Raw genomic sequence first — 26,139 nt, 5'->3', positions numbered from 1 at the left:
AGGGCTCGAACCCATGTCCCCTGCATTGGCAGGCGGATTCTTAACCACTGTTCTACCAGGAAAGTCCCTGTACCCTTTTTTTAGATTTCACATGTAAGCGATATCATATGATATTTGTCTTTCTCTGTCTGACTTACTTCACACATCTCTAGGTCTATCCATGTTGCTACAAATGGCATTATTTTGTTCTTTTTTATGGCTGAGTAATATTCCATTGTATATATGTACCACATCTTCTTTATCCATTCCTCTGTTGATGGACATTTAGGTTACTTCCATATTCTGACCCTTGTAAATAGTGCTGCAATGTATTTTGGGGTGCGTGTATCTTTTTGAAGTATGGTTTTCTCCGGATATATGCCCAGGAGTGGGATTGCTGGATCATATGGTAGCTCTATTTTTAGTTTTTTTAAGGAACCTCCATACTGTTTTCCATAGTGGCTGCACCAATTTACATTCCCACCAACAGTGTAGGAGGGTTCCCTTTTCTCCACACCCTCTCCAGCATTTGTTATTTGTAGACTTTTTAATGATGGCCATTCTGACCAGAATGAGGTGATACCTCATTGTAGTTTTGATTTGCATTTCTCTAATAATTGGTGATGATGAGCATCTTTTCATGTGCCTATTGCTGGCCTCCTCATTTTACTGAGAAGGAAACTGAGATTAGAGAGAATAAGAATAACATCACATAGCTTGTTAGTGGCAAAGTGAGATTGGAAGCTTCATCTCTGGTTTTTCAGTCTTAAGCTCTCTAGACTAATCATGGTCCCTCCCTTCCACTAAGTTATGACCCTACCCAAAGCCCAGCTAAGGTTTTCACCATCCTGGCTTTTATTGACCTCATCTGATATTAATAATGCTGTTATTTCACATTATCTGAACAATTACTACACCATGTTTTCTTTACGTAAATTTTGTTTTCTCTGATGTATACCCAGTGTTGTGGGGTATTTTTTAAAAGCTTTTATTGTGTTTATCTTCGATGTTTAATTAGAGTTTTGCTTCTGTATCCTGTGAATCAAATTTGCCTCCCCATCTTGACTGACTAGTTTTGATCTAATAGGTTTTTCTAGAAAAATGACTCTTTCACTAGTATTTAGGGGAGGAAAATGTGGTATAACATTAAAAAAAATAAGCCTCCTTGGCTTCCCAAATTTCATCCAAAATGTAATCATCTCCATGTGTGTTTCTTCTCTCACTTTTATAATCAGATGTGGAAAATATTTAACATCCCATTGAGTCCTCCAGTTTCAATCAGTACACATGATAAATTGCATGGGGGTGTTTAATTTGCCTTGCAATGGAAACCTTTATCTTTGCCCTGTGGCCTGACTGTAGTTTAATAAAAGAAAGGCCCTTTGAATAGGTCTTGTGCAATGTGGGGTCCCAACCAGGTCTATGAATAATTTATTAGGCATGGATCTTGTTTCTGTTTATGAAATACTATTCTGGAGACCATTAGGGCTAGACCTGTGCAGTAGTCACAAAGTTCTTCTTGAGTTCCAGCTAGAAATATGCAGAAAATTATTGTTGCTGTAACTCCTCAAGCATATGGCTAGGTTCAGGGCAATCTGTTAACTTCTTGTGTTGTGTCCAAAAGTTTCCAGTTATCAACAAAGGTGGCATACCAGCCCGATTACTCCTGATGTATTCCAGTCAAGGATTCCAAGTAACCATAGTTGTGTGGGCGTATGTGGTCTGAAATAACAGGAATCAGTGAAAATTTCAAGTGTAAATACACAACGGAGATCATTTACATATCACAACCAGATGAACGTATCCCACTGAGCTGAGTGTGCTTTCCACAGGAAGCAGGAATTTTTGGGCCACCTCCCAACCCCTGATTCTCAGCGGTTGTAAACTATTTGAGATACATTTTGTTTCGAGTTTTGCAACAGACTTCTCTAACAGCTTATTTACTTCATGTGTCAACAAACTTGAAAAACTAGCCTCTTACATAAGATAATGAGAAATGTGAAAAGCTATTGTTAGTGACCTGGTTCCCCCCAAAACTTGGTCAAAGATATTACAGACTGTGACATGGAAGTGGGCTTATCTTGATGGGTCTTAGTATGTCCCTTCAGTTCCTAGGTAACTCTTATGTTCATTGGAATGAATTGGCTTGGGATCCTTTTCAAGGATGTTTATATTTAGTGACTCCGTGAGCCAAAAAATAACAGAGTAAGAGAGGGAAAAGTGGACTTTGCATCATTCCAGGAAAATAGTTGCTGCCTGCGTTGGAGGCAAGTTATCCCCAGGGATGAGGCCACAGGGAGATCCTGGAGAGCAAAGTCCTGACCGCCCAGGTCCTGTGACCACACTCAACACTTTCTTCATCTGCTCAGATATTAGCAGAAACTACCAAGCCTGTCTGTGAAAGTGGCAAAAGTTCAAGCTTGATCTTCCCAAAATGCAGCTCAGATGAAGTCGCTGAATTTTTACCGGTTCTCCATCATTTATAAAATTAAGTGGAAACTCCTCAGCATGGCTCTCAATACCCTCCCCAAATAATTATCCAATCTTATCTTCCATTAATCACACAGATTCTGAGAAAACTAGATTACTGGCTAGTCCATGAAACAGCCCCTATCTTTTCTATTTTGTTGTCTTTGTTCATGCCGTATGACAAACACTATTGATATCGGTACAGTTATTAACTCTAGTATTTGTTGAGTACTGACTGTGTACCAGGCACCATGTGATGACTGTTCATGCATTGTCTTATTTAATTCTCATAACAGTCTGGACACAGACTTACTAATTAATTGCTTAAGATCACAGAACCTGCAAGTGGCAGAGTAAGGATTTTGATCCTCCCATGTCATATGTCTGACACGAGAGCCCTCATTATACTGCATCTGGACTTCCATAAAAAATCTTATCTCTGAGAGAGATCATTTTCTCTACCTTTTTTTTATAATATGTAATTTTATTTGTTAATTGTCCTTTTGAATGCATTTTTGAGGTGGCCGAAATGTAAAGGAAAAAGTAAATCAGCAGAAAAGACAAGAAAAGGTTAATCCAAAGCATCAGTGCTATCATTTCAAAGCATCAGTGCTATCATTTAGCTGAATGGCTATACAGTGAAGTACTTTCATAATATATTTTTAAAAAATTTTATTGGAGTATAGTTGATTTACAATGTTGTGTTAGTTTTAGGTGTACAGCAAAGTGAATCAGTTATACATTCTCTACCAATTTTAAAACTAATCACCTAGCAATCGTTCTGACCTCTTCCCTAACTACATCATGACTCTGTATTTTCTACATCCCATGCAACACCGTGGTCTTGCTCAGAGTAGGTCTTCATTTGTTCTAGGCAACTCTCTGATTATCTGGAGATCAGCACAGGATCCTGAAAAGGAAAGCATACTAGACCAAAAGGAGGATTTGGTGAGGTTGATCTCTGTCATCCCAGCCTCTCTCTTTTCTTCCTGAGAGAAGGTCCCGTTCTCCATTGCACCTTTCTAAACTTTGTGTTTAGAGACGTAACACTGGAAACTTGAAATTGGCCGAGTGGGAGTATTTACACTATGGAAATCAGCTGACACTACAAATTAGGACCCCTGCCCCCCACCAAGGAGCTGGCTTGCCAGTATGCTAGGGTCTGTCCAAAGATGTGAGGGACACGTGATTCCAGTTGCCTCTAGCCTTTTCCCTGCTCCCTTTGACCCTCTCAACTTTTGGACCCACAGAACTTTGTTAAGTGCCTTCTATAAGCAGATACTCTGCCAGGTGATATGAAGAGTACTATGATTACTGCCATCTAATTCCTCACGAGTAAAGTAACAGGTACATGAATAACATGAATAATTGCTAACTGATAACCTTATTTGTTTTTTCTCTTGATTTGTTTTAAAATTAAAAGTATACATATTTACATATATGAAAGTATAGAAAAAATGTAAGTGCCATGAGGATAGGAACTTTACTTTTCACTACTTCTGCCCAAATGCTAGAACAGGGTGAGGCGTGTGCTAGGTGTTAAACAGTGAATGAATTTCATTACAGATTAAAAAACTGAAAAGAATATACTAAAACACTAACAATGCTTATCTATGAATAGTGGGATCATGGGTCATTTAAATTTTATCCTTCCTCTTCCTCTTCTCCTTCTCCCTCCTCCTCCTCCTCCCCCTCCCCGCCCCCTCCCCCTCCCCTCCCCTCCTCCTCCTTCTTCTTCGTCTTCCTCTCCTTCTTCCTTCTTCTTGTTTTTCCTTCTTGTTCTTCCTCTTCCTCTCCTTCTTCTTTCTTTTTCCTTCTTCTTCTTCCTCTTCCTCCTCCTCTTCCCCTTCCCCTCCCCTTTCCCTTCACCTCCTTTTCTTCTTCTCCTTCTTCTCACCTTATCTGTATTTTGCAAAATTTTTAATAATGTGCTTGTATTATGTTGGAAGACAAATAAAAATAAAAGAAAAAACAACTGGAATTATGCAACGTAGCAAACATTAAGAGGCAGAAGGCACAGAAACATAAGACTTATTGAAGTCTAGTTTCAGGAGAGTCTTGTGGGAAGGCTTCTTGAAGGAAAAGAGGCTTGAGGTGCATTTAAAATCTCTTTCCCTTATAGTCATTTTAAGCTAGCTATCACAGGGGAATAGTTTACACTAAGGGCTGAGTGACTGGCAGCTGATGACACCATCCCTCCCAGGAACTGAAAATCCAAACAGGGGGACTGTGCAGTAAAATCTTCTAGAGCTTTACCATTTTTTTTCATTTGCTTCTTTATCAATTACGCAGAAATGTACATTAATATCTCTTACTATGGTAGCAGATTTGTCAGTCACTCCTTCAAATAAAGTGCTTCATTCTGTGTAATTTTTTCAGATCTATTTTCCAGGTCACTAGTTTTCCTTTCATCTGTGTCTAAACCAATATTTAAACCTTCCATTGAGGTTCAAATTTTAACTATTAATTTTTAATCTTTAGACATTTAAAAATTTGGTCTTTTTCCACTTTGTCTCATCAATTTTGATACTTTAAATACTTTTGTACAGTTCTTTAAACTTAGTTTGTATTTGGTATCTGGTAATTCCAGCATCTGCCGTCTGTTTAAAGCTGACCCTACAGTTTAGTTATTTAATGAAGATGATGATGATGATGATGATGACTTGTTTCCAAATAGGCTCAGCAACTTTTAAAATTGTGTACCAATTCCTCTGGCATCCTCAAGGCCTGTCTTTAAGCGTGTTCTTCAAGAGAGGATTGGTTTTTGCTTCGGTCAGGTGTTTTATGATGCTATCAACCTGAAGCTGCTTAGATGGTATGAGTTTTAGCTCCAAACCTGCATGAGGGTGGGCTCATGGTGAGTTAGGAATTATCAGGGGAGATTTTTTTCTTTTGTTCTGCTTCATCTAGAGCTAAGGCTGAAATAGCCTTAGCTCTATAGTGTTCCCACTACCCATCCTCTTATGAATTTTTTTTCCTGTTTATCCACTGACCTCATTATCTTTTAGGGGCTCCTGAATTTATATGGTGGTCTATAATACAACCTCTTACATTGCAGTGGTCTCAGGATTTGTCTTTTGCCACTTGAGCTTAGGCCATTAAACCCAAACTGTCATCTACTAGAGACTTGTAAAATGACCCTCAGTGAAAGGTGGTTCCAGTGCTTACTTTCTTCTTTGGACTTGTACTTTCTTGTTATTTCTTCCTCTTTCTCACCAGTTCAGCTGTGTATTTAAAAATAAGAATTTTATATTTTAGAAAAAATTTTCAGGTGTTCTGTACTTGGGGATCCTGTCTGGAATCCAGATTGCCTTAGGGCCAAAAATAGATTTCCTGTGTCCAGGCAACAACTTGCCATCCCAGTTAAGAGGAAACACTGCCCTTATTACCTTTCCCCTCCTCCACAAATTTTATTCATCCTCATCCTCTCCTCATTATCTTATCTATCCCAACTAATAAATAATAAGAGCTCCATTTATCTGAACGCTTGCTATGTGCCAGTCACTGCTGTAAGTTCCTTACAAGCTTTATTTCATTTAGAATTTAGAGTAGTCCTGTGATGTAGGTAAAGTTTCAATCTTTATCTTGTGGAAGAGGAGCCTGAGGTTCAGAAAAGTTCAGCTGTGTGCCCACAGACGTCTGTGTGCTTGTCCACCAAACTGTACTGTTTGTCATGACTGATAGGCAAACTGATGTGACATTCGCAATCAATGTCTTGAACTCAAATATGTTTAGGAAACGCAGTTAGTTAAAATTAAAGGGCCTTCTTTGCAGAGGAATCTCCGAGCCTTCAGTACGTTAAATGAGCGCAGTGAGTTGTTAAGGGAGTAATGTGGGTAGCTCTCCACAGACCCCTCTGAGCACAGAACTCTTTTCCAGGGGAACATCTGCAGCAGGTGTCACAGAACACATTTTGGGAAATCTGGGTCTAAAATAATGAAATTTATCCCTCTCCTTCTGTACATTTAAGCATCAAAAATTTTGGACACTTCAGAGAAAGGTGAAAAAGTCTTTATAGTGACGGTGATGATCCTCACGTACACCAAATGGAGGTACCTAGCTTGATCGTTCTTCTAATCAAGTAAAGACAAATCAAATCAGATTTGTCTTCAAGTGACTTTTCCAGTATTCAAAACTAGCCTCACATGACTTATCACCAAGGGCATTCAAAGGACTATGTCACAATATATACACTACCAAATGTAAAGTAGATAGCTAGTGGGAAGCAGCCGCATAGCACAGGGAGATCAGCTCGGTGCTTTGCGATGACCTAGAGGGGTGGGATAGGGAGGGTGGGAGGGAGGCTCAAGAAGGGGGGGATATGGGGACATATGTATGCATATGGCTGATTCACTTTGTTGTACAACAGAAGCTAACACAGTATTGTGAAGCAATTAGACTCCAATAAAGATCTATTAAAAAAAAAGACTATGTCACAGTCTACAGGGACTTAGTTATCAATGGGGATTTGCCAACTCCCTACTATATGGACAGCGTTGTTGGCACAGGTGTGAGCGTCAGAGAGATATTAAAGGGGCAACCCTCACTGGGAGTTGTATGTTCAGCGATACTAAAAACCCAGCAGTCTCACCAAAGGAATACACAAAAGTGTTAACAGTGATTATGATTGTTATTTTTCTTTAAATGTATCTGTATTTTTAAGTGGCTACAATATTGTTATTTTTATAATAAGAAAAGTACTTTTTAATTGAGATGTAATTGACATATAACATGTTAGTTTCAGCTGTACAACATAATGATTTAAGAAAAATATTTTTTAAAAAGGAATCTTGTAACCACTTAAAAGGGCAAATGCATTTTAAAAATTTCAGAATCTGAAACTCAGAGAGGAAAGTGACTTTTCCCAAGTCATGCAGTCTGTCAGAGGTCAAATTGGAATTCTTAACTCCCTGGTCAGGACACTCCTCAGGATACTCTAAATGACCCCATAGTCACCCAGGGTGAGGCAGTGCCGGGACTGCCCCTCCTCAGGAAAGGAGTCCCCCAAAGAAGAAAAACATGTATCTTCTGGGTGGATGGGTTCCCTCCCTCCCTCCCTCTCTGGGCAAACAGGAAGCATACTGCCAATTCCACGGATTCTCTTGTCCATGCTTCAGGGTTGCGACCATTTTTCTCGCCAGAGGGGTGTCATGGAAGGAAGGAGAAGGGTTTGCATTAGGAGTGTGGGAGAATTCGTCTCTCTCTCCAGGACGCCATCCTATAATCCACGGAGCTGCTGTTTTTTTTCCCAGGCTGTTTATTCCTGTTGAGCACCCCCGGAAGACGTGGAGAAAGAATGTTACTTGGCTTCCCCTCTAGGGAGGAGTGGCTGGAGCCACCTAATGGGAAAGTTTGGGGAATCTTTGGTTGCTGAGGTTGAGAGATTGGGAGGTCTGTGGTGATTCTGGAACTCATTTTACAAAATAGACAATGAAGTAATTGATTGATTCACTGTTTTCCATTAAGACTGCATTTTTGTGGTTTTTCTTGTGGAAATAAGAGCTCAGAGGGATGATGGTATAACATTGGAGAAAGGATGTTGGAACCTCACACACCTGTATTTGCCTTCCCGTACAACTTGAGCAGTGGAAGTTGGAAAGTGGGTGATGAAATGAGGACTGAGAGCATAGATCCTCTCACAGTGGCATAGAACTGGAAGGAGTACCCAGAAAGCCTTGGTGCCAGTCTCCTCAGTTTTCACATGGGGAAACTAAATTTTACAGAAGAGGCAATGGTAGATATTTAAGCATCCATTGAATATCTAGTATGTACTAGAGACTGAGCTAGGCATTGAAGGAAGATCAAAAACCAATATAGATGAGTCCCTGCCCTCTGCAATCTAGAGATCCAGGAGGCGAAATGACAAAACAAACCCCAAACCAGAATCCAGATCTTTTAGGTCCCAATTGGTGATCTTTCTTACATTTTCCATCTATTATACTTTAGGCACCTAAGTCTTCAATATGATTTTGGGCAACTCACTAAACATACGCAGGCTTCAGTTTTGCTAGCATACGAAAAGAAACTTACACATTTATTCGTTCATTATTAATCTATCAAATATTTACTGAGAACCATCTATATCCTAGGTGTATAGAACTCAGAATAGGATCTTTCTTTTTTAACTTTTAATTTTATATTGGTGATTAACAATGTTGTGTTAGTTTCAGGTGTACAGCAAAGTGGTTCAGTTATACATATACATGTATCTAGAATAGGATCTTTCTTAAAAATATATTTATTTATTTGGCTGCACCAGGTCTTTAGTTGAGGCATGCAGGATCTTTGTTGCCACGTGTGGGATCTTTTAGTTGCGGCATGTGGGATCTTTGGTTGGGGTATGTGGAATCTAGTTCCCTGACCAGAGATTGAACCCAGGCCCACTGCATTGGGAGCGCAGAGCCTTAACCGCCAGACCACCAGGGAAGCCCCTAGAATGGGATCTTTTTGCTGAGAGTTAATTTCCATCTGTCAGTGAGCAATTCTTTCCAAACAGTAACCAATAGGTAGCTGGAAATTCCAGAGTTGGCTTTATTTTCTTTTTGCCTTTCGAAGTTGTCTTACTCCTCCAAGTATCTGAATCCCAACTTGGATATCTTACTCCCTCTCTCTCTCTCCCTCCCTCCATTCTTTTCTCTCTTCTTTGTTTCTATCCATCCATCTTCCTTCTACCTGATGTGTAAAACAATACCAGTAAATTGATTTACAATAAAATTTCAAAGTCATAAAGCTGAACACTTGCACTGGTACAGTTTGCTGCTGCTCCACATTGTGACTTTTATTTATATTCCTAAATGAGAACTTCTCTTAAATCTCAAGATTTTATTTAACATAGGGAATGTCAATACTGGATTATATCCACCACCCTATCAGGAAAACATGTTGCTGGCATTAATCCCAAAGAGGGCAAGGTTGAGGGAGAGAAAAAGGAAAAATGCAAAATGACATGACTGATTCTTGACAAGTCCAGATAAAAAGGAAGAAAAAAGCACTGGTCATTATCAGAGCAAATAGTGTTATCTCCCAAAGTACATAAGAATTTCCAATATTAACCAACCTGTACCCTTCAAAAGACATTTTCTCATAGCTGAAGAATCCCATTCATGTTGGCAGCAGATTAATAAAGGCAGGAATGTGTTTCCTTGGACCTCATTAAAATGGAGAATGTGTAGAAATAAGTGGTGCTCGTCTGTTTTTTCAGTTCCCTTGCATGTACGTTTTTGTTTTAACTTTCAGGAGATTATTGGATAGTAGTTACCTGAAATTAGTAAGCTTATGGGCATAGTTCTAAACACTGCATAGTAGCCCTTTCAGGGTCTTATTTCAATAAGTAAACAAGGTGAATCTGCATACTTTTTTTTTTTTTTATTTTGCGGTACGCAGGCCTCTCACTGTTGTGGCCTTTCCCGTTGCGGAGCACAGGCTCTGGACACGCAGGCTCAGCGGCCATGGCTCACAGGCCCAGCCGCTCCGCGGCATGTGGGATCTTCCCGGACCGGGGCACGAACCCGTGTCCCCTGCATCGGCAGGCGGACTCTCAACCACTGCGCCACCAGGGAAGCCCTGCATACTTTTTTTGAAGGTCATTGTTACATCAGCATAAAGACTGACCATCTCACTGAAGCATTCCTCCTGTTAAGCTGGTAGCTCTCCCAGGCACTCTGTGTGCATTCACTGCTCATGGTGTGTGTGTGTGTGTGTGTGTGTGTGTGTGTGTGTGTGTGTGTGTGTGTGTGTGTGTGTGTGTGTGTGTGTGTGTGTGTGTGTGTGTGTGTGTGTGTGTGTGTGTGTGTGTGTGTGTGTGTTTCATAAGGCCCTGGGAGACCTCAGCAAGTACAGGTGATGGATCTGTGGTCTAATTGGTAAAAAAGACGAGTCCTAACTGGAGAAGCACAATCTGCATCTCTCTTTTGGTAGGATCTTGATGCTGCCAGGACTTGGCTTTTCGCAGGCTGGGAGCACTTTCCTGGAGACCAGTTATGTGCCATTTCAGGCATTTTCCTATGGGTGGGGAAAAAATGGCAATGTTTTTAGTTTTAGTCTATCCAGAACAAGAGGATCACAGCCAAACAGTAGGCTGGGAAGAAAACTGTTCTCCAGAAAATCCCACTTGATACTCCATTTCACTGTTTTGTTTTGTTTTGACCTCGTGTCTGTACTTCTGTTTCTTCTATTGGGCTGGCCAAAACGTTTGTTTGGGTTTTTCCGTAAGGTCTCACCAAAAAAATTACAGAAAACCTGAACGAACTTTTTGGCCAACCCAATACAATACTGTGCTGCCCATTGCAAATGTAAGTGTTTTGCAGAGTGCCGCAGATAAGTGCTTTGTATCTCTTAGCCACAATTCTTTTTTTTGGCTGCACCACACAGTATGTGGGATCTTAGTTCCCCAGCCAGGGATCGAACATGTGCCCCCTGCGTTGGGAATGCAGAGTCTTAACCACTGGACCGCCAGGGAAGTCCCATAGTTATTATTATTATACTCTAATACTACTACCACACACCACCACTAATGATTGCTGCCACTCTTTTATAATTACTAGTCTGGGTCATCTCAATATTGTATTTGGACACTCAACAACTATAGTATTATTTTGAACCCCAGAAAATTATGTTTTAGAAGTCTGTCTTTGTGCTTCCCTGTGGCACAGTGGTTAAGAATCTGCCTGCCAGTGCAGGGGACACGGGTTTGAGCCCTGGTCTGGGAAGATCCCACATGCCGCGGAGCAACTAAGTCCATGTGCCATAACTACTGAGCCTGCGCTCTAGGGCCCGTGAGCCACAACTACTGAGCCTGCGTGCCACAACTACTGAAGCCTGCGTGCCTAGAGGCCGTGCTCTGCAACAAGAGAAGCCATCGCAGTGGGAAGCCCGAACACCACAACGAAGAGTAGCCCCCGCTTGCCGCAACTAGAGAAAGCCCACGTGCAGCAACGAAACCCAACGCAGCCAAAAGTAAATAAAATAAATAAATTTTTTAAAAAAGCCTGTCTTTAAGTAACAGAAAATTCAGCTCAAATTGGTGTTTAAAAAAAAAAACCCACTAGAGTTGCACTGCTGGCAATACAGTGAACTCAGAGAACCTGAAATCTTCCCACTACAAACAAAAAGAAGTGCTGGATAATTTGTTTCTAGATTTTAAACCATGAATTCAATTTCTTAAATAGTTTTGGGCTATTCACATTATTTGTTTCATCATGGATAAGTTTTAGTATTTGTGGTTTTTGAGGAACTGGTCATAGTATTTGTGGTTTTTGAGGAACTGGTCAGTTTCATCTAAGTTGTCAAATTTTTGTGTGTAGTGTTGTGCACAGTATTGCTTTATTTTTTCTTATGTGCAGGGTCTATAGTGATATTTTCTCTTCTATTCTCGATATCAGGATTTATGTCTTCTTTCTTTTTTTGTAGGTTGCGCTATAGGTTAATTTGTATTTTATCGAACAAGATTTTGGTTGTTTTGACTTTATTATTTTTCTTTTTTCAATTTTATTTACGTCTGACTTTATGATTTCATTCTTTCTGCTTGCATTGGATTTAGTTTGCTCTTCTTTGTCTAGTTTCTTAAGGTTCTTTCTGTAAGCATTTAATGGTATAAATTTCACTCTAAGCATTGCTTTTAATCATCACACAAATTTTGATGTGTTGTATTTTCATTTTTGTTCAGTTTAAAATATTTTCTAATTTCCCGTGAGATTTATTTGATAAATGGGTTTATTTAGAAGGGTGTTTCAAATTTCCAAGTGTTAGGAGGTTTCCTGTTATCTTTCTATAATTATTTCTATTTTTATTCTGTTATAGTCAGAGAGCATACTTTATTTGATTTCAGTTCTTTTAAATGTGTTGCAATTTGCTTCATGACCAGAAATAGAGTCTGTCTTAGAAACTGTGCCACATGCACTTGAAAAAAATGTGTATTTTGCTGTCGGAGGCAGAAGATTCTAAAAATTTCAGTGAGATCCACTTGTTTGATGGTTTTCGGTTCGTCTACATCCTTGCTCATTTCCTATTAGTTCTATTGGTTACTGAGAGAGGCAAATTGAAGTCTTTAACTATACTTGTGGATTTGTCTATTTCTATCGTAGTTCCATCAGTTTTTGATTCATGCCTTTTGAAGTCCAGATAAAGGTACAAACATGTTTAGAATTGCTATGTCTTCTTGGTGAAATGAGCCTTTTATCATTATGGGGTGCCCTTCTTGATCCCTAGTAAATTATTTTGCTTTGCAGTTTACTTTTATATTAATGCAGCCACTCCAGCTTTCTTCTTTTTTTTTTTTTTTTTTTTGCGGTATGTGGGCCTCTCACTGCTGTGGCCTCTCCCGTTGCGGAGCACAGGCTCCGGACGTGCAGGCTCAGCGGCCATGGCTCACGGGCCCAGCCGCTCCGTGGCATGTGGGATCTTCCCAGACCGGGGCACGAACCCGTGTCCCCTGCATCGGCAGGTGGACTCTCAACCACTGCACCACCAGGGAAGCCCCCAGCTTTCTTTTGATTAGCGTTTGCCTAGAACCTCTTTTTCCATCCTTTTTCTTTTAACCTGCCTATGTCATTACATTTGAAGTAAGTTTCTGAAAGACAGCATGGAGTTGGGTTATATTTTTTCATCTACTCTGACATTCTCTTTTTTTTAGTTAGTGTGTCTCAACTGAAGATGATTTTGTGGCATAGTTGTGACAACCCAAAATTTCTCCAGATACTGCCAAATCTCTCTCTCTCTCTCTCTCAATACTTCTCTCTCTCTCCTTCTCTGTCAGCTATCTACCTGTCTATCTATCTATCTATCTATCTATCTATCTATCTGCCAAATGTCTCTTGATGGGTAAGATTGCTCCCAGCTGAGTGCCATTGCCCTGGAGACTTCAATACACATCCTTAATTCATTACAGTCTCCCTCGCCAGTACATTTCCTGGAGAATGTAAGAATCTTCTAACTTGATTCCATTTGCCACGTCCTACCTTTTGTGCTGTTGTTGTCATATATTTTATATTATATGTTTTAAACTCTAAAAGGTGTTACTATCACTGTTGATTTAAAGAGTTAGTATTCTTTTATGTTTTTCCACAAGTGTATACTCTTTTCAGTGCTTTTCATTTCCTCACAATTTTCTTTGTTTCTACCTGGGAAAATTTCCCATCTGTCTAAAGAAGTCTCTGTAGTACTTACATCAACAGTGTGCTGCTGGCAATAAATTTTCTTTGTTTTTGTTTGACAAAAATATTTTCAGTGGTAAATAATTCTAGATTGGCAGGGTTTTTTTTTTTCTTTCACCACTTTAAAGAAATTGTCTTCTGATTTCCATAGTGTGTTCTATGAGAAGGAAACGTTTTTTTCTCTACTTCTGTGTCTCAATTTCTGCTCTGCAAACCGGTTCATCTGTACCATTTTCTAGGTTCCACATATATGGGTTAATATACGATACTTGTTTTTCTCTTTCTGACTTACTTCACTCTGTATGACAGTCTCTAGATGCATCCACGTCTCTACAAATGACCCAATTTCATTCCTTTTTATGGCTGAGTAATATTCCATTGTATATATGGACATACTGTTTCTTTCCAGTTTAGTTTCTCTCTGTGGTTCAATTTGCATAGTTACTATTGATTGATCTTTGAATTCACCAATCCTGACTTTTATGTCCTGTTTGCTCTTAAGGCAACCCAATGAGTTCTTAAATCCAGAAATTCTATTTTTCAGTTCTAAAATATACATTTGTTTTATTTTGTGGATTCTGGTTCTCTCTTTAAATCCTTTGTCATTTCTTTTGTTTTCTTTAACATATTAGGCATACTTACTGTATTGTACTTTAATTATAAGTTCATTATCCTAATCCTCTGGGTTTGTGTTTATTTTATTTTATTTATTTCTTAAAATATTTATTTACTTATTTATTTGGTTGCACCAGCTCTTAGTTGAGTCAGGTGGGCTCCTCAGTTGTGGCTCGTGGGCCCCCCAGCTGCAGCACACCGGCTCCTTAGTTGTGGCATGTGAACTCCTAGTCGCAGCATGCATGTGGGATCTGGTTCCCTAACCAGGGATTGAACCAGGGCCCCCTGCATTGGGAGTATGGAGTCCTATCCACTGCACTACCAGGGAGGTCCCTATTTTATTTTTTGATTGTTGATCACTATTCCTGCTTTTTTCAATATATGATACATTTCGACTGTATGCTGGGCATTGTGTATAAAAGAACAGCAGACCCTTCTGATGATATCTTTCACTAGAGAGGTATCTCCTTTTTTCTTTTTTAGGAAAGTAAGGCCAGGGGCTAATTACCTCAATTCAGTCATAGACTGAGTTGCGGTAGGGCTGGATTTACAATTTTAGCAAGATTCTATCAGTCCCTGGTTTTTCTCTGTCCTTTAGGACAGGCTTTTGATTGAGAGCCTGGAGTATCTATGTCTTCCCAGCCCTAAGAAGGGCTTTTCCCTCTGGACTTTTACTTCATCCAATTCTCCACAGCTCTTTGATGCCTTTAACATGTTTCTTTCCATTTATTCATTTGTTTTCAGTTTTTGCAGCAAGAGCTTTGACCTCCTGTGACCTCTCCTACATTGTAACCAGGAGCAGAAGTGTCTCTAACCTGTTATTCTTACTAATAGTATCACAACAAATAATCTTATAATGCTTCATTTCATACAAATGTGGTACAGCTATAGAACAAATTCTTAGATCAAAGACATGTACAATTCATAATTTTAATAGACATTTAGAAATCCTCTCCTTAGAGACTGTACCAATTTACACTTCCACCAGCAATATATGAAAGTGCCTGTTTCACAGCACCATTACCAATGCTGTGTGTTATCTTTACAGGTCTTTGTGCACAAAATGACATAACCAGAGCTTTGCATTAAGAAGGTTAATTCAGTGACAGTTTGATAGATGGATAGGAAAAGGCTGAGGACAAAGTTTACTTACCCCATAGTTTCATTTTGTTTCTAATGATCTACCAAGTGAAAGCCGACTGTATTCATGCTTGAACACATTCCCAAACTTTTCCTAACAGGCTTCTTTATAGCTGAAGAGTTCATGGCTCAAAGTCTTTTCATGGACTCAATACAAATGTTAGGAGATTTTTTAATGGCTGCGGTATAGTACATCTGTTTGTCACGCCAATCTCAGCATTGGAGTCGGGAACAACCAGTTTTGTGATTCAAGAATAGAAGGGACAGAGATGACTGTGGTTTCCCCTTAGGGCTCTAGCAGAGGAGACAATCTAGGGACAGTAAAGACATGAGATGATGTCTCTGTTAAGAAGAAATCTGTTCCTGCCTCATTCTTGGCCCAAACAGCCATAAGCCTGATAAAACAATATTGCATGTTAGTTTCAGGAATGTAACTCAGCCATTTCAGTGTTTCCTTTCTGGGTCTCTGTGGACTTCTAACCCTCACTTTAACAGTAAGGCTATATTATCCTCATTTTCTCCTGCCATCACTCAGCTGTTTTTCTTTCTCCTGCGTTCAGTGAGTCATTTCCTCAAGTCTTCCCTGGTTTGGCTTCAAAAATTTAGGATAATCATCAAGAGCTGTCCTCTTCTTCCCTTCAGGCTTAAATTCCTCTCAGTGTTCGAGACCTTTCGCTTCCCAGTGTGTGAGGTGGGTGGGCTCCAGCTAATATCCTTCCTTAAATCTTAGTATGTGTGCTAGAGAGAGCCCCACAGAATGATAGTAAGAAAGAGGTAACAAAATGAATGTTACAGAGAGAGAGAGAGAGAGAGGCAGACCCATGCCTCATCCAAATTGCTGATATAGATGCATTGTTAAAATATATAAACTACTGGAAGTTTCCTTCAGAATAACATGGAAACATTAAACGCTTTGTGAGAAACTTCACACAGTTTCTATTCTGCCTTTTAGGTATTTATATTCTTTTATCTGATGTTGTTAAGCACACTTGAGTCCTTAAGTGAGATGGATCTGGGTTCAAATACAGAAAATACCACCTCCTAGCTGTCTGACCATTGGCAGGTTATTTGACCTGCCTGTGTTTTTCATTTTTTTATCGGAAAACATGGAGAGCATATAGTATCCATCTCACGGGACCGGTGGAGCAATTAAGTGAGGAAAGTCACATAGGAAGTGCTTTATAAATTGTAGCCATGATTACTATCACTCCTGTGGGAATTTAATTGATGCCCACTATTTGCTCATATGTTTTTCTGGGATGTTCACATGGTGTTTAATAAATAACTAGGTCTAGATCAGGTGTTGAAAAACTGCAACCTACTGGCCAAGTCTGGCCCACACCTTGTATTTGTAAATAAAGTTTCATTGGAATAAAGCCATATCCATGTGTTTATATATTGTCTATGGCTGCTTTTGTTCTACAGTGGCAGAGTTGAGTATTACAACAGAGACCATATGGCCCTCGACACCAAAAATATTCACTAGATGGCCCTTTGCCAAGCCCTGGTCTAGATAGTCATATTTTAAGTGTCTTAAGGTATATAAATAAATAGATGTGGACAAATTTGTAATTCTGTGTCTCAGTTTCTTTAACTGAAAAATGCATATATTAGGTAAGATGACTCCTAAATAGGATCTTTCTAGAACTATTCAGTTATCATTGTAACTTGTGGAATCTGGGAATTTGCAGTTGGTTTGTTCTTTCTGGTGGGCTCTTCTATAAGCTGTAAGGAGAGAGAAAAAGCAGAAGACAACCCTCAGTGACTCAGATGTCAAATATCACTGTGAATCACGAGAAGCGATTTATCAGAGAGGGGGAGGGCACTCTTGTGAGGCTTTTACTTTTCTCTCTCTGCTGCCAGGTGCAGGAGATCTTGGTAACCACTGGGCCCCTTCCTGGCTGATTTAACAATTTCGCCAATTCTTTGGTTACAAAACACCCCCTTCTTCTGTCTCCTCACTGCCTGCCCTCCGTAACACTTCCTCTGCAGGCTGGCCCCTGACTTTTTGTCTTCCTCTAGCCTGACTTATTCTCCAATGGTTTCTCAGCCCTTGGTTCTCCACTCCCTCCCCCAAATGTGATGAAGGCGGGCTGCCAAGTCTCCTGGCCTCCCTCAGCTATGCCAACGGTCCTGCCTCCAGCAGGGCCTCCAGCTCAGGGCCTGAACTTCCAGCAGCAGGGGGACCAGCAAGTCCTATGAAAGGGAAATACCACCAACCAGTAATCTTGTGTCCTTTGAACTTTTGGATTGGGAAGCAGGGAAGGCTGGGAGATGTTTGACGATTTCCATCGAGCACCTAGGGAACAGCCTTAGACAGTGAGTCATGACCCCGTCTCAGCTCTGCCCCAAACCCAGTGAGAAGTCCTTGGGCTAGTCCCTTAGCTTCCCTGAGTCTCAGTTTCTCTGTGTAAAATGAAAACAGTTCCTTTCCTGCTCTCCTCACAGGGCTTTATGCTGGTCACATGTATGTGAAAGAGCTTTCTTTTTTTCTTTTTAAAATAAATGTTTGATTTATATTTTTTCCATTTCAAAATTACCTCATGCTAAATGGAATATTATTCAGCCATCAAAAGGAATGAAATAATGCCATTTGCAGCAACATAACCTAGGGATTATCATACTAAGTGAAGTAAGTCAGAAAGAGAAAGACAAATACCATATGATATTACTTATATGTGGAATCTAAAATACGAAACATATCAACATATCTGTGAAACAAAAATAGACTCACAGACATAGAGAACAGACTTGTGGTTGCCAAGGGGGAGGGGGTGGGGGGAGGGAAGGAGTGGGAGTTTGGAATTAGCAGAGGGAAACTATTACATATAGGATGGATAAACAACAAGCTTCTACTGTATAGCACAGGGAACTATATTCAGTATTCTGTGACAAACCATAATGGAAAAAAATATGAAAAAAAATTGCCTGATGATTATGTGCTATAAGAACATGTGTCATTTTATGGCCACCCAGCAGCATACACACCCTTCATTACATAGCCTGATTTCCTCTGGGAGAGTCAGCCTACAACCATTGTGTATCATCTTGATGAGATTAAAAAAGTTCAGCTGCCTGTGCTCTGAGGGCTCAGATTCTTTCTTTCTTTCTTTCTTTCTTTTTTTTTTTAAATTTTTATTGGAGTATAGTTGATTTACAACATTGTGTTAGTTTCAGATGTACAGCAAAGTGATTCAGTTATACATATACCTATTATCCACTCTTTTTTAGATTCTTTTCCCATATAGGCCATTACAGAGTAGTGAGTAGTGTTCCCTGTGCTATACAGTAGGTCCTTATTATATCTGTTTTTTATATAGTTGTGTGTATATGTCAATCCCAATCTCTCAATTTATCCCTCCCCCCTTTCCCCACTGGTAACCATAAGTTTGTTCTCTACATCTGTGACTCTATTTCTGTTTTGTAAATAAGTTCATTTGTATCATTTTTTTAGATTCCACACATAAGTGATATCATATGATATTTGTCTTTGTCTGTCTGACTACTTCACTTAGTATGATCATCTCTAGGTCCATCCATGTTGCTGCAAATGGCATTGTTTTGTTCTTTCTGATGGCTGAGTAGTATTCCATTGTATATATGTACCACATCTTCTTTATCCACTCCTCTGCCAATGGGCATGTAAGTTGCTTCCATGTCCTGGCTGTTGTAACTAGTGCTGCTGTGAACATTGGGGTGCAGATTGTTTCTTTCCTGCCTCCTGTGGCCAGAAGGTGGGCTGTGGCTTCAGCTCAGCCCATAGAAGCTCTCTGCTGGGACTTTGATTTTGAATGTGTGAAATTGGTCAGTGAAGGGATTGGCATTCTTTTATCCACTACAAGACCAGTCCTGTAATTCCTGCTTTCTAGCACCTGAAGCTAAAGTGGTTTCTGCCTATTTCTGGTTGGAGGCCTAGCTCTCCAACTTTCCTGCATTATTTTCAATAAATTTTGTTTAAGTTGGTCAAAATTTATTTCTGTTACCTGTAATCAGAACCCCCAAATGACACACATGTTGAGAACCATTTATGGAGCACTTATTATATGTAGGGCCATGTACTTAGGGCTCTGCATCCATTATTTAAATTAATCTTCCTAAGAACTGGACATTATTATTTCTACATAACATAGGAAACTGAGGGTTTGTGAGGCTGAATAACCTACGCACGTTTGTGTAAGGAGCAAGTGACAGAACTGGGAACCAAGGAACCAACGTTTGAACCAAGATGTCTTTGACTCTAAACATTTTAAACTTTATACTATGTGAAAATGGTATAATAGCGAGAGTCTTGTTTTGTAACCTGTGTTTTTGGTTTAGAAATTTATTATGAACTTCTCCATGTCAATAATATTCTTGAACAATATGACAATAATGGCTACCTAATAATCCGTTGTTTGGACTCACTAACACTTACCTAACCAAATTCATATTGATTGAATTATAAAATGCACTTCATGAATATTCTTAAACTTTACTTTTCTACCTATCTCAGATTTTCTCCTTAAAATAAGATCTTAGATATGAAACTTCTGGGTTTAAAATTCCTGCATAATATTAAGGTTTTTGATGCATATTGACACAGTGCCCATCAGAGAAATCTTATCAAGTTTTGTTCCCATTAAGCAGTGTGTTTGGGTACCAACGAAAGGGTTTTTCAATGGGGAAAATTGCTAAAAAGTTACAAAGAGCTCATAAATTAATGCCCCTCTTATTTAAAAAAAAAGGTAAAATGCACTTCTAAGTTATATCTACCACAGGGAAATAATATAGAAATAAAAATAAATAAGGATGCAAATTAAGGTACAACCCGAAATGCAATTAGTATTCAAAGTGTCGGCATTGGGTTCCTATACAGATCCTTGGAGAAAGGAAATTAATTTTGAGGGGTTTTTTAAAGGAGCGAAATCAAAGAGGGAAACAGGAGGATGATCATGATGCTGACGATGATAGAGGGGAGGAGGGAGAGGCGGATGGTCATAGTAGCTGCTTAGATTTTCTTTATTTCTGAGGCTTTGCATCTGCATTCCTGCAGGAGACAAAGGAAAGTGAGGTTTCTCAGACTTCTGGTAGCCCCTGTGGTAAGAAGGCCACCCAGACTTACATATTTGAGGCAATAAATGGTGATCAAACAGTATGACTTAAAGGGAACAAAACTCTTCTTCTCCATATACCACCCTTTTTATTCCTCAATAAATACACATTGGTTTCTTTTGTAAGAACGCCTACATTAAGATGAAAAGCTGACATCTGAAAATTTTATTGCCCATCATGAAAACTCTAGCTGTAATTACGTCATAAATTTTATTCCAATCATTTAACAAGACCTAAGAGAATGAGATACAGGACTGAATTATTTTCAAAGGGACAGGGGAGCTAGAAAAGTTAAAAGTTATCATAATGAGGAGGAAGAGATACTTCTAGGACGTTCTGGAGACATTTGGGAAACAGATGGGAGCTTGAGGCTTCAGGGAGCCTGGAGTGAGGGTATGAAGAGCCATCAATAGATAGGAAGTGGGATGTATCACAGGGAGAAATAAGAATGAACTTTGCACTATTTGATAGAGTAGTACAGGTATGTTGTAGCAAATGCTAGTAATATGTCAGGGTTTAACGTGAGAAGTGAGTCTCCCAGCACCTCAGTGTATTTCATAGATTTTAGGATCCAGCTGAATATCTTTGAAAGTGGGATGCATCTTACAATCAATGGTGCATATTAAAATCTATGATGTCTTCAGCTTGTGTGTGTGTGCATGTGTGTGAGAGAGAGAGAGAGAGAGAGAGAGAGAGTGAGAGAGAGAATACTCTTCATAACAGGAAATGTCTGACAGAATATATATTGACTACTTATTCCATTTACATTAATAGTTGCTGTCCGCTTAGGTTTCATTTATTCTTTTTTTTTGAGAAAGGACCTTATAGTTCTGAACCTGGTGTCTTCATTCTACCAAAGAGGAAATGGCTCTGAGGTATTAGGTGACTTTGTCCCTATCACATGTGTTTTGCGAGCAGTGGTCTGAGTGAGCATTCAGAGCATCACTTCTCAAAAATGACTTTTGAATTACAGGGGGTTGGGAGCCCCAAGCAATCCGATCTGTTTGGAGCTGGAAGGACCAAGAGTGGTGAGGGCTGTGCTGTGTGGAAAGTGCTCCTTGATAGCAGCAAACCACGGAAGGGGAGGGAGATGAAGACACTGATCATGGCCTGGGGCAGTCGGTAAGTATGAGAGTGGTGGGACTTCCCTGGTGGCACAGTGGGCAAGAATCTGCCTGCCAATGCAGGGGACATGGGTTTGATCCCTGGTCCGGGAAGATCCCACATTCCGCGGAGCAACTAAACCCGTGCGCCACAACTACTGAGCCTACGCTCTAGAGCCTGCGAACCACAGCTACTGAGCCCACATGTCACAACTACTGAAGCCCGGGTGCATAGCGCCCATGCTCCACAAGAGAAGCCACCACAATGAGAAGCCCCCGCACCGCAACGAAGAGTAACCCCCGCTTGACACAACTAGAGAAAACCTGCACACAGTAACAAAGACCCAACGCAGCCAAAAAAAAAAAAAAGAGTGGTTCCGTTTTACTGACTTTTTCTCCTTCCTCCCTCCCTCCCTGCCTTCCTTCCTTCCTTCCTTCCTTCCCTCCCTTCCCTCGCTTCCTCCCTCCCTTCTCCATCCCCCTCACTTTAAAAGGCTGTGAGGCATGATAAGATAGTGAGTTCATTTATCCCTTTGAATGAGGAGGGTGCCTCTTGCCTTCTTGGCCATGGAAGAGACACCTGTTCTGTGTTCTCTCCCTAACTTATGGGAATCAGAGTTGCACTTGTTATTTAAGTATAGATTTGTGTTCAGGTGGGCCTGGACGAAGCAGACTGGTCACATTTTTCCCTCCTGAAGGCCCTAAAATTGTCGCACCTCATTTTTAGCCCCCTTACTGATATTGTACACTCCCTTCCCACAATTTTCTCTCTCTCCAATTAAATGATATTCTGACCATCCTCAGGTCTAATTGGGACACAGCTGAGTAGTATTTTCAGGAACTCTTTTCCAGTCACTATCTTCTTTGAGTCTTAGTGCTGCCATTTGAGCCATGTGACCTTGGGAATGTTGAACCACAGTTTGCTCATCACATGTAGGGATAGTGAGAAGATGAAATGAAATAATGCACACAAAGTCTTTTCGTTTCTCAATGTCAGATGCATCACTTACATTCAGTAAATGATAGCAATTTTTATGATTTTTTTGTGGTAGCCCCACTTCCCCTTCATCAAGCACTATATTACAATTCTTTCACCATTATAGCAAATTGATTCTCTATAAAGTATAGCTTTTAATATTAATTCATGATATTTGTGTAATTTTGAGTTGTTACTCTCCCAAGAGTGTTTGCATTCTTCAATTTTATTTTTGCAGAGCGTAATGGCCCTTCTTATATTGAAAGAAGTTCAGTGAAGTCATTTCATGGGGTACGCTACTGGGGAGGAGAGGAGGGATGCCTTCCTATCCCCTTTCTCTCCTACTTCCACCTTTAGTTAAGGCTGATCTTGTTGTCTACATAAGCATTTCCCCTGGTTCTAAATGCCCTCTTTGTGACAGTCCCAGTCTGTGTACACTGATTCTAGGCGTGGTCTTCCTGAAGGCCCGTCCCGTTTAACTTATCTGTTCCAGAAAACCATTCTACACCTTTGAAAGCAGGGACTCTTTTCTTTTTCTTTCCTTCCTTCCTTCCTTCCTTCTTTCTTTCTTTCTTTCTTTCTTTCTCTCTTTCTTTCTTTCTTTCTTTCTTCCTTTCTTTCTTCCTTTCTTTTCTTTCCTCCCTTCCTTCCTTCCTTCCCTTCTCTCTCTCTCTCTCTCTTTTCTTTTTCTACTACCACTTCCTTCCTTTCTCCTGGTAGTGATACATTGGATACCCCAGCCAAGCTACATTTCGGATATTTCCACCTCGGACAACTCTCTCCCATGTCTCAAATCCTTGTTAGATCTCTCTCTCTTCCCATGTCTGTATAATAAAATATACTCTTTCTTCTATTTGTGAATCTAAAAATGACTATGATCATAAATCATAAGTATAGGAGACAACAGTGTCCAGTAAAAGGAAGCTGTAAAGATTTTTGTCTTTTTATTGCATTTATTCAGATTATAAAAGTAAGACAGAGTGGCTTAAAAAGTTTGACGGATTTAAAAAATGTGTGAAAGAGAGTCTCATATAACTTCACCTACAAGAGGCAACCTCTGATAACAGTTTGGGGCATACTGGTTCAGGTTTTTGTTTTTGTTTTGTCTTGTTTTCCTGGTGGTGTTAAATTTTGAGGTGTATTTAGGCATAATGAAGAAGAGTTGGTTTCCTGAAACTCTAAAAAAATTTTGAGGTGTATTTAGGCATAATGAGGAAGAGTTGGTTTCCTGAAACTCTTAAAAGCCTTTGAAAATACCCAGACCTGCTCTTAGGAATCTGCATTAAATCTCCAATAAAATCTGGTCTTCCTCAAACTGAACATTCAAAATACATAAAAAGAATTCTTACTCAATTTACTATTTTGTTTAATAACTACCATTGCTAAAGTATTGTATTGCACTATTTTCTTAATAAACAAAGTGGGGTTCAGATTCATGATAGGTAAAACAGGCCTAATCTTGAAACTTGGCCATCTTAAAATATTATTTCTGTAAGAAAATGTGTACCAACAAACTTTGGGAAGATAATTTGGGAACAGCTAGTATTTACTTCAAAGGGAACGAAGATTTTGGTCAGAAGCATGCAGAAAAGGACCAGATTTGGAGCAGATTCCACTTCATTAGGTGGCAAAGGAAACCTGGCTTAGGATCCAGCTCTGGCTCAGATGATAAAACCTTGGGCAAGTCAGTGAACTTTGCTTGGCTGTCTGGACCTTGCTAGGTAATATTGCAGCAGATATCAGCTGTATGCATGAACATTGCATTGTGGCTGCCAGGAAGGCAACAAATAATGGCTTGAGAATGGAAAATGGGACTGTTTTGTTAAAAAAAAAAAAGTGCAGTCAAGTTATTTTAGAGAAAAAAAGAGTTGATTTTTAGGGCTAACACTAGCAAAGGGCAGCAAATTAAGAACAGCTGAGTTAAACAGGCAGTGAAAGTGAAAACTGGGGAATTGAGGCTATACCATTACTTTTCAAAGGCAGCAGGATCTGCATTCTTGTGCTCTTCTCTGAACACTGGCTATCGCTGCTCTCCCATAATTTTGCCTTCCAGGTGATGGGTCTGGCTGTGAGCTTGACTCTGAGCCAAATTTTAATGTCCTTGAAACTTGTCTCCTCCAGCTAATTGAGCCTGTCTTTCAGTGTCCCAATGGCAAATTCCCAGAATGGAAAAATCTGATTGGCCCGGATTATTGTCAAGTGTCCCTCCATCATCCAATCAGCTGTAACTGGAGATGCAGTGAGCACTGGGGTTGGGAGTAGATTCCCTCAGAAAAAAGCTGTGGCAGCACTGGCTGCCATCTTTGACATAACAGGAAAAGAAATGGGGCTTTGTAACTTCTAATTGTTCCTTGACAGCTTTTATTTCAATTTAATTCCATTCAAAAAATACTCAAATCTCTTCAATTCTAAAGACATGCTTTTTCATAAGTTAATGTATCTGATATCTAGTCATGCCCCACAATCATTGTGTTCATTTAATGATGTATGTTGTAGTATTTCTTCTTCCTCCTCCCCTCCCACAGCCAAAAACTATTATTAAACTGATGAGATTTTTAAACCGAGGGAATATTGCATGTATTATCGACAGGGCATCCATTGCTTTCCATGGAAGATATAATGCCCCTAGATATAGGGCAGGGTTGGAAGATGGGGAAATATTACAGTGTCTTCTTTCCACCACATCTTTTTTTTTTTTTAAATGGCAGTGCCACACTTTTATTTTTTAAAATCAATTAATTTATTTGTTTTTGGCTGCGTTGGGTCTTCATTGCTGCACGCGGGCTTTCTCTAGTTACGGTGAGTGGGGGCTACTCTTTGTTGCGGTGCGCGGGCTACTCATCGCGGTGGCTTCTCTTGTTGCGGAACACGGGCTCTAGGTGCGCAGGCTCAGTAGCTGTGGCTTGTGGGCTCAGTAGTTGTGGTTCGTGGGCTCTAGAGCACAGGCTCAGTAGTTGTGGCGCAGGGGCTTAGTTGCTCCGGGGCATGTGGGATCTTCCTGGACTAGGGCTCGAACCCGTGTCCCCTGCATTGGCAGGCGGATTCTTAACCACTGTGCCACCAGGGAAACCCTCCACCACACCTTAAATCCTGCACCAAAAGAAAAAGGAGGCTGTTTTCCTCTTTGCTATAAGAGATGAAGTTCATTAAAGATTCTGAGGTGGTCTCAGGATTTATAGCCCTGAGAAGCAAACATTTATTTTATAGAATAATAACTATCAGTGCTGACTGAGCAGGAAACCAACACTAGAGCACGTGTGGGCACAAAATGTAGCTTTGTATGCAACCAAATTCCAGGCAATTGCCTCGTCTAATTCACTCAGAATTTTTTTTTAATGCTTCCTTTGGAACTGAAGTTCTTTCTGTTTGGTTTCAGCCCAAAGGTGAGCATTTTTTTTGAGAAGGTTAAATCTTTTCAGATGTTTCTGAGGTGTACAAAGAGGAAAAGCTAAACCATCTTCTATTTTGCATACTTCTAGCTTCCATTACCCAAATGGGTTTGAACTTTACTATTTTTATTCTATTTTGAGTCTCATGATCTGCTCAAAAAGTAGCTTATGGAAAAAAGTTCTTCTCAGATCAGTCCTGAAAATAGCTACTTTTGTATTTGCTTAGG

The 26,139-nt window shown here is 39.9% G+C and overlaps 1 protein-coding gene across 1 annotated transcript in view; it reads left to right on the top strand.

Annotated features, from left to right (window-relative positions):
• Positions 1-26,139, top strand: part of LOC137209339 (uncharacterized) — a 99,120-nt gene that overhangs the window by 60,325 nt on the left and 12,656 nt on the right. Inside the window, exon 8 of the mRNA XM_067710935.1 lies at positions 21,418-21,566. Coding sequence (XP_067567036.1) covers positions 21,418-21,566 — 149 coding nt within the window. The remainder of the gene's footprint in view (positions 1-21,417; positions 21,567-26,139) is intronic.

The sequence above is a fragment of the Pseudorca crassidens genome, chromosome 16 (genome assembly GCF_039906515.1).
Source record: "Pseudorca crassidens isolate mPseCra1 chromosome 16, mPseCra1.hap1, whole genome shotgun sequence".
Taxonomy (NCBI): Eukaryota; Metazoa; Chordata; class Mammalia; order Artiodactyla; family Delphinidae; genus Pseudorca; species Pseudorca crassidens.
Note: the sequence above shows the minus strand (reverse complement) of the source record. Positions and strands in the feature narration are given on the sequence as shown.